Source organism: Esox lucius, chromosome 8, assembly GCF_011004845.1.
Source record: "Esox lucius isolate fEsoLuc1 chromosome 8, fEsoLuc1.pri, whole genome shotgun sequence".
In the NCBI taxonomy this organism is placed as follows: Eukaryota; Metazoa; Chordata; class Actinopteri; order Esociformes; family Esocidae; genus Esox; species Esox lucius.
In genome coordinates, this window is record NC_047576.1 from 14,289,858 (window position 1) to 14,303,647 (window position 13,790).

Consider the following 13,790-nt stretch of genomic DNA (forward strand, 5'->3'; position numbering starts at 1 on the left):
TCTATTTCAGTATGATCCAGTTGTGTGTTCTCCTGGTGGCCCTGTGAATGCCTGAAAGACCCATCCAGACAGACACGAGGTCACATCATTAAGTTATTAGGTTGTTTTTGTTAGTTTGCCATGTTAAATAACCAGTATCAAGGGAATTTTAACGAGACTCCAGGATATTCTGTCATCCACGATCCTTAATGTATTCCATAACATATTTAGTGAATAATGAACAGGCGGCTTCTAATCAGTGGTTAATGAGAAGTATGTGATGCATCGTACTGTTTATATACTGTAACCAATGCCTTACTGGGAACATGTACCATGGGTATGACATTGTATCACTTTTTACTGTTTTAAGCCACTCTAAAAATGAATTATAACTTCTCTTTTAGGGGTTCTTCAACTTGAAATTGTACAGGAAACCCCCGAAACTCCTCAGAAGAACCTCTTCTGGTTTCCAAAATCAAGAAAAAAAACATATAGTTTCTTTTTTGCCATTTCAGGTTTTTACAACAAGAAAAACACGCAAAAGAAAAGTAGAATTACAGTACAGTTATCAATACAAAATGTTACTGTAAACAAAAAAAAACAAAAAAAATAATGACCTTAAGATTACTGTGCAATGGTAAACAAAAAATAGTATTGCAAAGGATGGGTGGATGGTTCATTGAGTTCTGCCTTCTGTTAGCATCTGGCCACCTCATCCACATCACAGTCAGTGTCATCCCTGGCTAGGCAACGGGGAAAATGTCATCCCTGGCTAGGCAACGGGAGGAATATCACCCTGCGTTCTGTATCCATCCCTTCTGTAGCCACCTCAGTGTCCCCGCATGCCCCTTCCATTGCCTGCAGTAGAGGCAGGAGGGCAAGCGATTGGTGGTCAGACACTTTTCAATGCCAAGCCGAAAAGGATCCCTCAATCGGACTGAGAAATGGAGAGTAAGGGGGGAAGTGTACAACTGAAGTTATTGTGGTTGGTGAGCCATTGCCAGAGGACAGTTCCATGGGTGAGCAGATGTTGCCTTTCACCCTGAGGAGGTTGTCTGGCTGTTCTGTAGAAAATGCCAGAATATGATGTCATTGGTTAGGTTATTTTAGTCTGGTGTAGAAAGGTGAAGAGGTACCTGTTCTCCAGTCTAAATGTCCGTATGATAGATGCTACCGTGTAGTGACTCTGGTTGGGCTGGACTCTCTGCCTCCCTCATCGTCAGGCCATGATTTATGACATGGTTTACCAATGTGGTCCTAATGTTGTCGGAGGTTTGTCTCCATTTATTTACTGGTCCCCTTCTTTGTTCTTGTCCTCTTACTCCCACTCTCTCTCTCTCTCTCTCGCTCTCTATCTCTCTCCCTCCCTCCCTCTCTCTCTCTCTCTTCCTCTCCCTCCCTCCCTCCCTCTCTTCCTCTCTCTCTTCCTCTCTCTCTTCCTCTTCCTCTCACTGCCTCTGTGTTTGCAAAGTTCCCAGAAAGGAGGTGAGCTAACCTGAGGTCTATTTGTAGTGCTTAGGCTCAGACTAGTTGGTGTTCAGTTACTGTATATGTGTGTGTGTGTGTGTGTTTTTGTTGTTGCCAATTTCAGGTATGTTTTGCATTTTAATTAGAAGGGTTTTGCGAATGATTGCAAGAGATTTCATTCTTGAATGAAGTGTCTAATATAAGAAACAGTGTGTAGTGTTTTCCAAAGTGTGAAGCAGAAAATGTGTTTGTACTTTTGTGCCTTTTGTTTAATTCATGGTTACAAAAGTTATGGTTTTGATGCTTTTGTCTAAGTATTCATTTTCAGTGTGTAGGCAATTGGCAAAAAACTTACATTTGAGATCATAGAAAAACATGAGGATGGCAGTATCTTGAACGCATCTGTTCCTCACTCAAAACCTTCCTTTTCGACTTTTTTGGGAAAAGGAAAGAAAAAGGTGCAGCGGTCTTCATTTTTCTTAGAGCTGTAAATGGGCTTTATAGAAAAGCAAATGAGTGACATACTGAAACGTATAAATATAACAGATCTACCAACCAACTGGCTATGGCCATTTGATAATGTCGGTTTATCAAAAAAAGGGATTTCTTCACTAAATCCCTTTTCTCTTCCACCTTGTCTCCTGATTGTTCATCTGCTCTGCTTACCTGAGAACAGGATGTCGTCTTCATTTCTGGTGTCAGTGGTCCATTCCTGAGGTCTGTGTGAGAGCTGTGCTGGAGGGTAGGAGTCATACCTGTCACAGGGGGTTTCCTGACCTGACAGAGACCTCGGGGACAAAGTCTGAAAATACTGCTGACAGCTGCTGTGGCAATAATAAAAAATAAAAAAAACAAGAGTTGAGCAAATAAGTGCCAGCGGAATTACATCTGTGTACATTATAGTGCCCTGACAATCTTTGCTAGCATTTGTTTGATTTCCATATTGAGTTGGTACTGCAGCAGTAACAGTGATGTCCTTTGTCTTGCCTTCTATCTGACCCTGTGTGTTTTTGTGCGATAGATTGAGGGGGAGATAGTGTGTTTGAGTGAGTGAGGGTGTTTTTGTGTGTTAGAGTGAGTGAAAGAGGGTGTGTGTGTCTGTGTGTGTGAGTGAGAGAGTGTGTGTTTGTGTGTGTGTGAGAGAGAGGGTGTGTTTGTGTGTTAGAGTGAGTGAGAGAGGGTGTGTTTGTGTGTGTGAGAACCCTATGCAGTGCTATAGCAGGGCAGCGTAGCGTGCAGTGCAGCAGTGAGCAGGGCCCAGCCAGACCAGGAGAGCCCCAGTACTGGTAATCCCTGTGTTTTCAGGAGCCCTGGCCCGTACTTGATGAGCTTGAGCAAGAAAAGGGGCAGTGTTCTCTCTAGTGCGTATTTCTCTCTTTCTCTCTCTGTCCCACTTTCATTCCCTCTCTTTTTCTCATGCCCCCCCCGCCCCCTGGACCCGCTTCACGAATGAATAGATTCCAAGTGTTTACTCAGCAACTCTCTCTTTCTTTCTTCTTTTCCTCTGTTTCCTATAAAGAGAGGAAGAGGGACAGATGTGTTGTGGCTAAATGTGTTCCCACAGAGAAAGAGAGAAACAGAGAGATTATTCTCTTTCTAGCTATGAATATTCTAACTTTTTCTGGAAAGTCTGTCATTCATACATATTTGAACGGGGGGGGGGGTAAAAATCAATATGTTTCTCTGCATTTTTATGTTTCATTTGACAGAGACAGTAGGAAGAGATAGAAGTTAGAGTTTTACTAAGAGAGCTGTGGCTGGATTAATGCCCATGCTGCAGCAGTACATGTGCATCAGGCAGTGGTTTAGGCCGATGGACCTCACTAAATGGAAGGATTAATACTCATGTCACAATTTTCCACACTAATTAGTGTTCAATTGAAATTTCATTCATGGTAAATACCTTCATGTTGTATTTACATGTATTGCTCCATCGTAGGGCCTGGAGTTCACTGGTGCAATCTGTTGGTTGTGAAGGGGCAGACTGTGTGTGTGTGTGTGTGTATCTGAGCATGGGGAGGTGGGAGGGTACAGGGATTACTGTGAGGCCGTAGGCCCCAGGGCAGAGGGGCTGTTTCCTGGCCATAGCCCCTGTTTGTCCTGCCTGACCTGGCAGCTCTGGGGGCAGATCCTGCTTGGATACACCCCTGCTCCCACGCCTGTCTGAAGCTGTTAGCCACTGGCTGTGAGTGGCTAGCTGGGCTTAGTGCGTCTGAGCTGTGGGTGGGGTGGGTGCTGGGGGGTGCAGCAGACTTTGTGTTGGGAGGGCTTAGTCGGGGGCGGTGTGGAGGGGTCTAGAATGGAGTTAGGTTATGGTTTATGACTTTGGTTTGATTCATTACACCATTTCTTTCATATCAGCCTGTGAGAGAGCCAGTGAATATGCCCTGTTGTTTTAACCTTTGCTTTGAACAGTGACCATCGCTGACCATCATTCACGCTGTCTCTCTCTGTCACTCTCTCTCTCTCTCTCTTTCTCTCTCACACACACACACACACACTCAGATAAACAAATCTTCTAAATATTTTTGTAGCCACCAAAATATACGACCTGCGTCTGACAGGATGAGTGGCAGATAGTGTAGTGGCTGGAGCATTTGGACACTTACCATAAAATAACTGTTTTAAATCATTGACAGGATAAGGTCAAATAAAATCTGTTATTGTGCCCTTGAGCAAGGCACTCCAGGGTACAATAGCTTTTAATACTTAAGTTGCTCTGGACAAGAGTGTCTGCTGAATTATTCAAATGTAAATAAAATGTAAAAGTTAATTGCTTTTTATAAATATATCAATATAGTATATCAATCCTATGCCTGTTTGATTGGGTTATTAAAGTAGCACCCCCCAATTTAACCAAACAATCATTCAGGAGGGATAGGGTGTGATGGTGTTTTCATGGCTTGTCTGTATGGTGACTTTGTGCAGTTGGCTGTTGTCACTACAAAGTCCTGAACATAACACTTTCCCTCTGCCCCGAGGAGTGTTTGATTATGAATCTCCAAAACTCCTAATGAAATGAAGGGATATTTACTTTTCTTCCCCAAAAGCTTTCACAGCTCAATTGCTTGTTTTTAATGGGTTGTTATTATTTTTCAATTGGTGTTGGGTTTGGAATCCCATAGAGCAGCAGCTCTGTTCATGTTGTTTCTGCCCTAGATATACACTGCAGTGGCTAACCCACAGAAACTCGTACAGACACATGGAGGGAATAGAGGGAGGCAGAGCTACCTGGTCCCTCAGTCATCACTCACATAATAACTTTTAATTGAAACACTTCCACTGTGTCAACAATTAAGTCTTAACGTTTTACATTAACACTGTATTGAGTTTTCTTTGTAGCATCTGACGTGCGAGTAGGCTGCTTCAACTTTATATTACGTCAAACATACGTGTTCTATCTGTTGTAATGTACTGTAACTGGCGTAGTTCACGATGATCAAATACAAAATTGAGAATGTGGGACGATGTACAAAATATGAATAATTAATTATATTATTATATTCTGGCAATAATATGATATTGTTTTTCTTCAAGAGTCTGGATACATTGCAGCGTCCTTAACGCTAATAGAGTGATTTAGACAGAATACCCCCCCCCCCCCCAAAAAAAACCCTGCTCTGTCCAGGAAGGCAGTAGCAGGCAGCAACCCACCCTTTCGTCGTCATATGGTAGACAGTGTCGTCACACGACCCCTAGTTTATAAAACACTTCACGCCACTCACCTGGCAAGACAGAAGGCTCATTGACGACGAGCGGGACAGGGACTAAAATTAACATTGGGAAAGACCCAAAAACGCACTGTCTCTGGACAACACATTACAATCGTTATTACTTTATGGTGGCAGCATCTTTTAAGGTCTAATTTCAAGAAAGAAAAAAACGAATTCATTTCAGTTATACTTTAAACATTATTTTTTATGAATCTTGCAAATTTCTCATACTTTTCGGGCATGTGTAACATGACGGCTGAGACCCAGCATTCGCCAGCCGAGGCGGCCAGCCCGGTGGTCATGTCGCCTAACGTGAGTTTGGATTCCCCATTACCGCCTCCGCCTCTGATGCTGCAGGCCCGGATCAAAGACGGGGTTCTGATTAAGTCTGAGCCCCAGGGAACTAGTCCGAACATAGACCGAGAGGATGGAGCTGCTTCGGGTCAAACGGAGGAGCACCTACCAACAGGGAGTAGACGCAGGAAAAGGCCTGTTCAGAGAGGGAAACCACCATACAGTTACATCGCTCTCATAGCCATGGCAATTGCGAACTCTCCGGAGAGAAAGCTCACCCTTGGTGGTATTTATAAATTTATCATGGAACGTTTTCCCTTTTATCGAGAGAACTCCAAGAAGTGGCAAAACTCTATACGCCACAACTTGACCCTCAACGACTGCTTTGTCAAGATTCCTCGGGAACCTGGAAGGCCGGGTAAGGGCAACTATTGGACTCTAGACCCTGCTGCTGAAGACATGTTCGACAACGGCAGTTTCCTGAGGAGGAGGAAAAGATTCAAGCGCACTGACGTAAGCACATATCCTGGTTACATGCAAAGCTCTAGTGCATTCACTCCCACACCTATGGGCAGACCCGCATACCCTAACACCATATACCCAGGAATAGGATCGGGCTACGGCCCACAGCTGGCCGGGTCCCCCCACCCGGCGATGCTGCATCATTATCAGACTTCTGCCGGAGTGAGTCAAGGACAACCAAGGATGTTCAGCATCGACAACATCATTAACCAGCAGTCTGTGATGCAGGGAGGAGAGATCAACCCACAAGCTCTTGGGCTAGGCGCTGGAGACCTGGGCAACATGTCTTCTAACTGCTCCCTTACTGGCAATGACCCCTCGAACTGCTTCCAGACGCAGACTGTAAATTCCTCTGGGAATACGCTGAGCAGAGGTGGTGGGGGACTCTCCTCAAACTTGGCACCTGGATATCCTTACTCTTCCTCGGCCTCCCCGCCCCACCTGCCTTCCATGACACAGTCCAGTTTCTCTCCCGGCAGCGCTCAGGTGTACTGCACCGGGAACCGGCTGTCTCTACCCGCCGTGCGTTCCGGTTCTTGCGCAGAACACACAGAGCAACTATTGGGTCTCTCCAACCCAATGAACTCCTACAACAACTCTTACATGAGACAAGCCAACTTTGCGTCAGGACTAGATAGGTATATGTGACAAACTGTTCCTTAGAGACAAACAACGTAGAGCCTCAAACACATTCCATTTTTAATGTGTGAAACTGCTTCTTTGATTGAAATACAAATCTACATTCCATGACAGTTGTACATGTGCAGTTGGTTAATGTGTCTTGTGGTCTACCTGCATCTTGTTAGTGAAAATTCCAGTTATTGAAGTTTACATGTCACTGTCATCTGTTAAAAAGTACAGTTCTCAAACAATATAATTAGCCATATATACTGTACATGATACTTATATTTTGTGATATGTAAATATTTTACTTCTAAGTGAATCAGGTCTAGCTGAATAGACCTACATTGTTATTTACTGTTTTGTTTGGTGTAATAAATACATTTTTGGTTAGCATTGTCTTGTTGCTTGCATCTGTTGAATTGAATTATGACTATATAATTACTCGCATACCTCCGTTTTAAAATAGGATTATACATTCCGTTAATATTTAACTGTTCAATCTAAAACCAGTTCTAGTAAACCAAAACACATATTTACTAATTCATGTGAATAGGTGTGTGTGATTCCACGCTGACTCTCATAGGCAACAATGCTACCTTCATTACTTAGTCAATCAAAAAAAACTTGAAAGACTGAAAGAGTGGATTCAATATATATCTATTTATATTTATTTCTATCATAATTTATAGTCCGTGTTTTTATGTTGAAATAAACCATGTTCGCGCAAGTTACGGACTTCACCAAGAAGAATGTAAGCCAAGCGGTTTTATGACTACACTTATTTAAAGACTAAACAACATTGAAAACAGATGTGCGTCGCCGCTGTTGTCATTTTATGTGGATGTTTTGGTGAATAATTTACATTTTGGATATTACATTGGGTAAGACCCGCACGGCTTGCCTCAGTCAGCGTGCGGAAAGTCTGCACGTCTATTTGACCCCTCACCCCCCCCCCCCCACACACACACACATTTAATAAGAATACATCAAAGAAATATCCCATAGCAGGAATATTTTAAATGACCTCTGGTATCATGCCTTTAAAATCGGATGTATTTCACATTCCCTTTGGAATAACAAACTGGAGAGTTACACTTTTCAAGGCCTTGTGGTAAGGCCTTTCTATGCAGTAAGGCCAGAGTGGTAAGGCCTATCAAACTTCAAAAATATATAACATGCACGGGCCTACATGTATTTGAATACTTGAATCCATACACCCGTGTTATGCTACTCTTCCTGTACATCTGCCGAGGCTGTTTGTAATTAGTTTCTAATCCTTCTTAGATAAGGGAGATGACCTCAATCAGGTGGGTCTGTAAACTGTTGCGACACCTTTCGGTCTAAATTATAAGTTCTCTGTATGCATTTGTGGCATGAATTTGTGCCACTAAAGCATACAGAGTTCTTCAGTTTGTCCACTAGGGGTCATGCAATACATAGCATTCAGACTTCTCATGTCGTGAAAAAGTGCATAAACAACTATATTGAGTTGGCAGTCGATAGTCCAAAGCAATCCAGTTAAACACAGTTGTTTAATTCCTGCAAAAGCTGTATACAAACAATGTGATTTTCAAATATATTTTACAGTGCAATCCGACATTGCTATCAGCCTTTCCCACATATTTTCTATAAATACATGTCTGGACCAGGCATTGTAATAATAACCAAGATGTGAGCGCACCTAACAAGGGTTTTCCAACTCATTCGCTTCTGTCAGTATCTTGCCTGTGTTGGACTGCATATAGAGACGAGACTGCCGCACACACACGCACGTACATACACACACTCATAAAATACACACGCACATACATACACACGCACACACAAGCGCGCACACACACCCACCCACATACACGCACACACTGAATATGAGTAATTCTATTTCTCTAAAAATTGGTGTTTAAGGCATCGAGAGAGCTTTGTCTTTTTTTTTTTTTTTTTTGCGGCATTGAGCGTTGCTTCCATGCAGCTGTCTGGTTCTTCAGCTAAGCGATGTGAGCAATGTAGCCGCTGCCAGCTGACAGGCCGGCTGACAGGCCCAAGTCCTGGTATAATTTAGGATGGGGACGGGTTCTGTAATAGACTAACTGACTGATTAAGTTTACATAAATGACAAATTATAAGATCGTTCCTATCGGTAATATATGACAGACCTCCACGGTTACAGCTCACCCGCGATCTACCTAAGTTAGAACAGAACAAATATCAAAAACCTGTTAAGTTTCAATTAAAACCAAGCTCAGGTCCAATTCCAATTCAAACTATTATGCTGAAAAAATTTGCATGTGCGAAAAAACGCCATCCCATGTAATGGATTTGTGGATTGCTTAATAAATAGGTTGCTTCTGATTTAAACATTTTCCAATTATATTTGGGCTGTGTCGTAGAAATCACCATGGGCTAATTCAAATATCGGCATATTGACTAAGGATGATGCAGACAAAAGAAAACAAAGTTATCCTAACCAAAGCATTGTCAGTAATGTTTCCGTTGGGCTTTGGGCAATGCCTAGCATGTTAAATGCTGCAGTTAACTGATGATCCTGACCAGACACAGACGAAGTGGTGATGGATATATATTACTATAACGCCATGTTCCTGCAATATAATGAACTGGAATGAAAGCTTTCCCCCCTCCCCTCTTGTGGTGTAACACATAGACCCATATACATATTACATACAATGTCATCTGTTCTTTCGACGAAGACGAATGGGAGCAGGTTGCAGAAGCATTCTTTGTGTTAATCTGTATGTGAATTATGTAGAAAATCTGGATAGAATGCAATTTGACTTCTTGAAAAGTAAAACATAAAACCCGTGAGAACTGACCGGTGATGTAAAACTGTCACCTGAGTGCAATAGATCCTGCTACCTTTCGCCACTGAAATTAATGGCGAATTCTTAAACAATGATTTTATTATTAATATTTGTCTTGTTTCCAGCGTTACTATTATTATTATTGCACAGTATTAATTATTTTATTTTTCACGAGAGATTCTTACAATATAAATTGTTTCCAAGAAGCCTATATTGTAGCTTTTTATTTCTGAAAAACAATGTTTTTAAACATTTGTTTTCGGAATAATAATATGTACTTGTCTGTCTCTTCTGAGCATTAGTTAATCTGCGTAATGTTCTAATTGAACAATTAAAATACAAACACACACATGCACACATCTATATACATATATAATATATATATAATTAATAACCCATATATCCAATTAAAATTGAGGGAATCTCCTTTTCGATAACATTCAAATTTTTCCCACTATTCCCCTTAATTTTACTTGGACGGAATTGTTTAAACTCGTTAGTTTAAACTCACAGGTAGGTATCCGTAATATAAATAGTAATAATGACATTAATAATAATATCACTAACAATAATGATATATGTCTTGGCTGGTTAAGGATTTCAGTATTATAATATTTATATATTTTAATAACGTTTATAAATAAATAAAAATTACTATACCTGGCAATAGCACATGTGGTAATCTAAGTTCAAAAGAAGGATTACAAATGTAACTATTGACCATACCAACATAGAAAAGAAAAATACCTCTTTTATTATTAGTAACTATAATAAACAATAGCATCCATATTCGAACTTGAGCTATCATTTATATTTTTTATGTATATAAATAAAGATTGTCTTTTAAATCAATATTTTGGTTTTAGAAGTACCTAATACCAAATGGAAAACGAAGTGTTCACGATATCTTTACACGTCAACATTTTGACTGAGACTGTAATAACCATAATGTCTTTATCAAATTCTAGTGAGAACTGAATGAATCCACTTATATCTATCTATAACTATCATATATTCCCGTAGCATAAATCCTCCAAAAATATGGTATTGCATAGGCTGATGCGCATAGTTAACCCAAGTAAAGGTGTAAGGCAGCGCATTCACCATCTCCTCCCCTCTGTCTATCCTTCCCTTTGCCCTTTCCTTCATTTCCTGGTCACAGTGACCACGTGATGTGGAAGGCCGAATAAATAGCTTTTGCGGGCTATTAAGGGAGATAGTATGAAGCTTACGCAGGATCCTTGCGCGGTGCCTGTGCGTAAAGATATTTATACAGCCCTGCAACAGTAAACGACCTTAAAACTCCACTGCTTGAAAGAAACATAATGTATGTAGATTTGTAGTGGTCCTCAAGTACATATTCTTACTGATGCATGACTTTTCCAATAGCTTTGTTTTCCTGCGCTTAAATTCCGAAGAGTTTTTTACTCTCTGAAAGGCACTACAGCCCCCATACCAACTGGTTGGAGTGGCGTTACACTTGGATTTAAACTTGGTATAGCGCTTTTGTATTTCAATAATGTTTCTATGCAGCTCGTCGAAGTGAACAGGAGTTCGTTGAAGTCCACCGAGGAGCGCGGGAGGGTGCTTTACGCACGGACTGAGTAGCCTATACACCCAGCGTGGGAGCTGAAAAGACTCCGTTCAGCACGCGAGGAGGGAAGCGAACCATTCTATTCGAGGATGACTCTAGGGACGGATATGTCCGACAACTCTGCTTTGTCTGATGATGTGGACATAGATGTGGTTGGGGGAGACATCTCTGTTGGCAAGGACGGTAAATACCTTCATCACGATTTCCTGGACAATGACTCAGACGACAATTTGTCTCAAAACGCAGGGGAGAGGGGTACCTCTCCTGGCCTCAGCAGCTCTGAGTGTCCGACTGACCAGGTTGGAGTTGTTGGAGATTCAGGGGCCATGTTGGGAGATAAGCCTGGTAAGAATGCTCTAGTCAAGCCCCCGTACTCCTACATAGCCCTGATCACCATGTCTATTCTCCAGAGTCCCAAGAAACGCCTCACTCTCAGCGAGATCTGCGAATTCATCAGCAACAGGTTCCCATACTATCGAGAAAAATTCCCCGCTTGGCAAAACTCCATTCGTCACAACCTTTCTCTTAATGACTGCTTTGTCAAAATCCCACGTGAACCTGGCAACCCCGGAAAAGGCAACTACTGGACCCTCGACCCGGAGTCTGCCGACATGTTCGACAACGGGAGTTTTTTACGCAGAAGGAAGCGGTTCAAGAGGCACCAAGCCAACGAAATTCTCAGGGACGCCGGGGGGTTCCTGCCCGGGTTTGGGTACGGCCCATATGGGTACAACTATGGACTCCAGCTGCAAAACTTCCATGCACATAACCCCTATCATCCGCACCTCCCAGCAGGCGCTTTCCCTTTCCAGAATACAACTTGTGGACTTCCCTCGTCAGCCTCAATATTCCCCGCTCCACATCCCTTGCCCTCTTTATTAGGGGCTGACTTACGAAAGCCATTCTACCCTCAACTAAGCCCGACCTTGCCCGGCCTGGCAGCCCTCAAGACGGACACTAACACTACAGCACGACCCTCTTTCTCTATAGACAATATAATCGGTGCTAACTCTGTGGCCTCCCCGTACAGCGCACAATCGGGCAGCCACAGCAACAGTCAGGCTCAGATCCTGGCCATGTTGAACCCTGCACTCGCCTCAGCTTCGAATCACTTGAACCTCTCGCAGGAAAACATGCTTCAGCCTGTATCACAGACGTTCTCCAGCAAAACTACAAATCTTAACAGTTGTCATTTTTAACTGGCAGCAAAAACAAATCTTGCAGAAATCCTAATAACCCATTACGGTTCTGTCATCTTATGTGAAGGTAGGATAAACATTCTTTGAGAATGGAGAGTGTGGCTCTTCCCATTGTATTTCTTAGATTCGATCGAAGAGAGGAATGTGAAAAGTATATTTATAGATTGTAAATATGTATAGGATACAATAAATGGAAGCGGCATGATGAAGTCAGAACACTAATTCTAAGCCAATGTTAAGTATATTCTTTGGCTGGCAGTGGCCTTTGCCCTCACCTATCTAGAGCAAAGAGCCAGCTAATTTAACGCAGAATGAATATCTCGAATCTCACTCTGCGGATAAAATGTCATTGTTTCTTAACTATAATTGAGATTTTTATTTTGATTTATATTGTGCGTTGTGAGATAAAGCACTGTTAATAGGCTACCGAGACCGTAAACTCAGGTTTTAAATATTAGAAAGCACATTGAGACAAGGGGAGTTATTAATTACAAAATCTAATCTTTCCCACTACCTTTGGTTCTCTTACAGTGGTGTTGTGGTGAATTTGTATAGTTATTATGTTCAGTGTGGTTTTGGTGTAAAGCGCATTACCTCTCATCATGTTAAACTGTTGTGCTTTCGTTCTTATCTATTTCATTGAAATTAATATGTGAAATGTATGTTATGTGTATAGACAGAGACACGTATTGTTCATAGGTCATTTTTGTTGTAATTACAAGAAAATAAATGTTTGTGAATTAAAAATAACTTCCGTTAACTTGTTTATTGGAACGTTTTTTGCCTGCACACATAGGTCAGCTCAAATTAAAATCCTTAGAGTGCCTAAAAATAGAATAAATATAGAATTAACTGGTGTTGCAGTTATCTAGCGTATTTAATTTAAATGACCTGAGGTCAAACTTCAGTGTTTGTAGGCCGCGTTTGAACTCAATAAGGTCTTTGGGAAAAGGTCTTGGAGACGGTTAAGAGTATACATAATTTGAGGTCCAAATCTCTGATGAATCTTGCGTTTAATCTGCAGTAATTAAGAGCATTTATTAGTCTGTTATCGTTTTAAAAATCACCAAGAGAAGCCCTTCTATCCGTTTATACACAAGCAGTGAATCCAACAAGTTGTATGACAAAAGTAATGCACATTATAGCCTACTAATTCCAGATTTGTAATGTCTGAACTCCCACATTCTGCTGTGAGAAATATTCTAGAAGAATGAGTATGTAGGCCTAGTCCTCTTGTGTGGCTCTTAGGACGTTTATAATGGACTCGTTTTTTGACAAGTAACAAAAGGCTAAAGGAATGAGAACATCAGGGTTTTGGAAGCCTGTAATTGAATGTGCGCGTTCTACATGGATACCCACAATCTATTGGGGTTTCGTTGCTAATTTGTAGCAGCATTTCATCAGGATCCTAATCCAAGATAATACGGCTTTTTGCCCGTTTGTTGATGTTGTCACTGAAGACCCAGTGGCCAGGGCTTCAATACGCCCCCAGCGAGGGGACCCCTCCGAGACAAGCCACACACATTTTGCCTCTGAAAAGGGACCTTCTCAAAAGGCGCGCGGTTGTCCGCTTTTATGTCAT

The 13,790-nt window shown here is 41.8% G+C and overlaps 2 protein-coding genes across 2 annotated transcripts; both read left to right on the top strand.

Annotated features, from left to right (window-relative positions):
* Window positions 1-5,219: 5,219 nt before the first annotated feature.
* Window positions 5,220-6,902, top strand: foxe3 (forkhead box E3). The gene has a single exon (XM_010871812.2). The coding sequence runs from the start codon at window positions 5,367-5,369 to the stop codon at window positions 6,621-6,623; it is 1,257 nt and encodes a 418-aa protein (XP_010870114.1). The 5' UTR covers window positions 5,220-5,366; the 3' UTR covers window positions 6,624-6,902.
* Window positions 6,903-10,648: 3,746 nt separating this feature from the next.
* foxd2 (forkhead box D2) lies at window positions 10,649-12,925 on the top strand. The gene is made up of 2 exons (XM_010871813.3): window positions 10,649-10,742; window positions 10,949-12,925. The coding sequence occupies exon 2, from the start codon at window positions 11,099-11,101 to the stop codon at window positions 12,206-12,208; it is 1,110 nt and encodes a 369-aa protein (XP_010870115.1). The 5' UTR covers window positions 10,649-10,742; window positions 10,949-11,098; the 3' UTR covers window positions 12,209-12,925.
* Window positions 12,926-13,790: the final 865 nt, after the last annotated feature.

Coding starts and splice junctions, on each gene's coding strand:
- foxd2 (XM_010871813.3), top strand. CDS start 11,099: ATGACTCTAGGGACGGATATGTCCGACAACTCTGCTTTGTCTGATGAT.
- foxe3 (XM_010871812.2), top strand. CDS start 5,367: ATGAATCTTGCAAATTTCTCATACTTTTCGGGCATGTGTAACATGACG.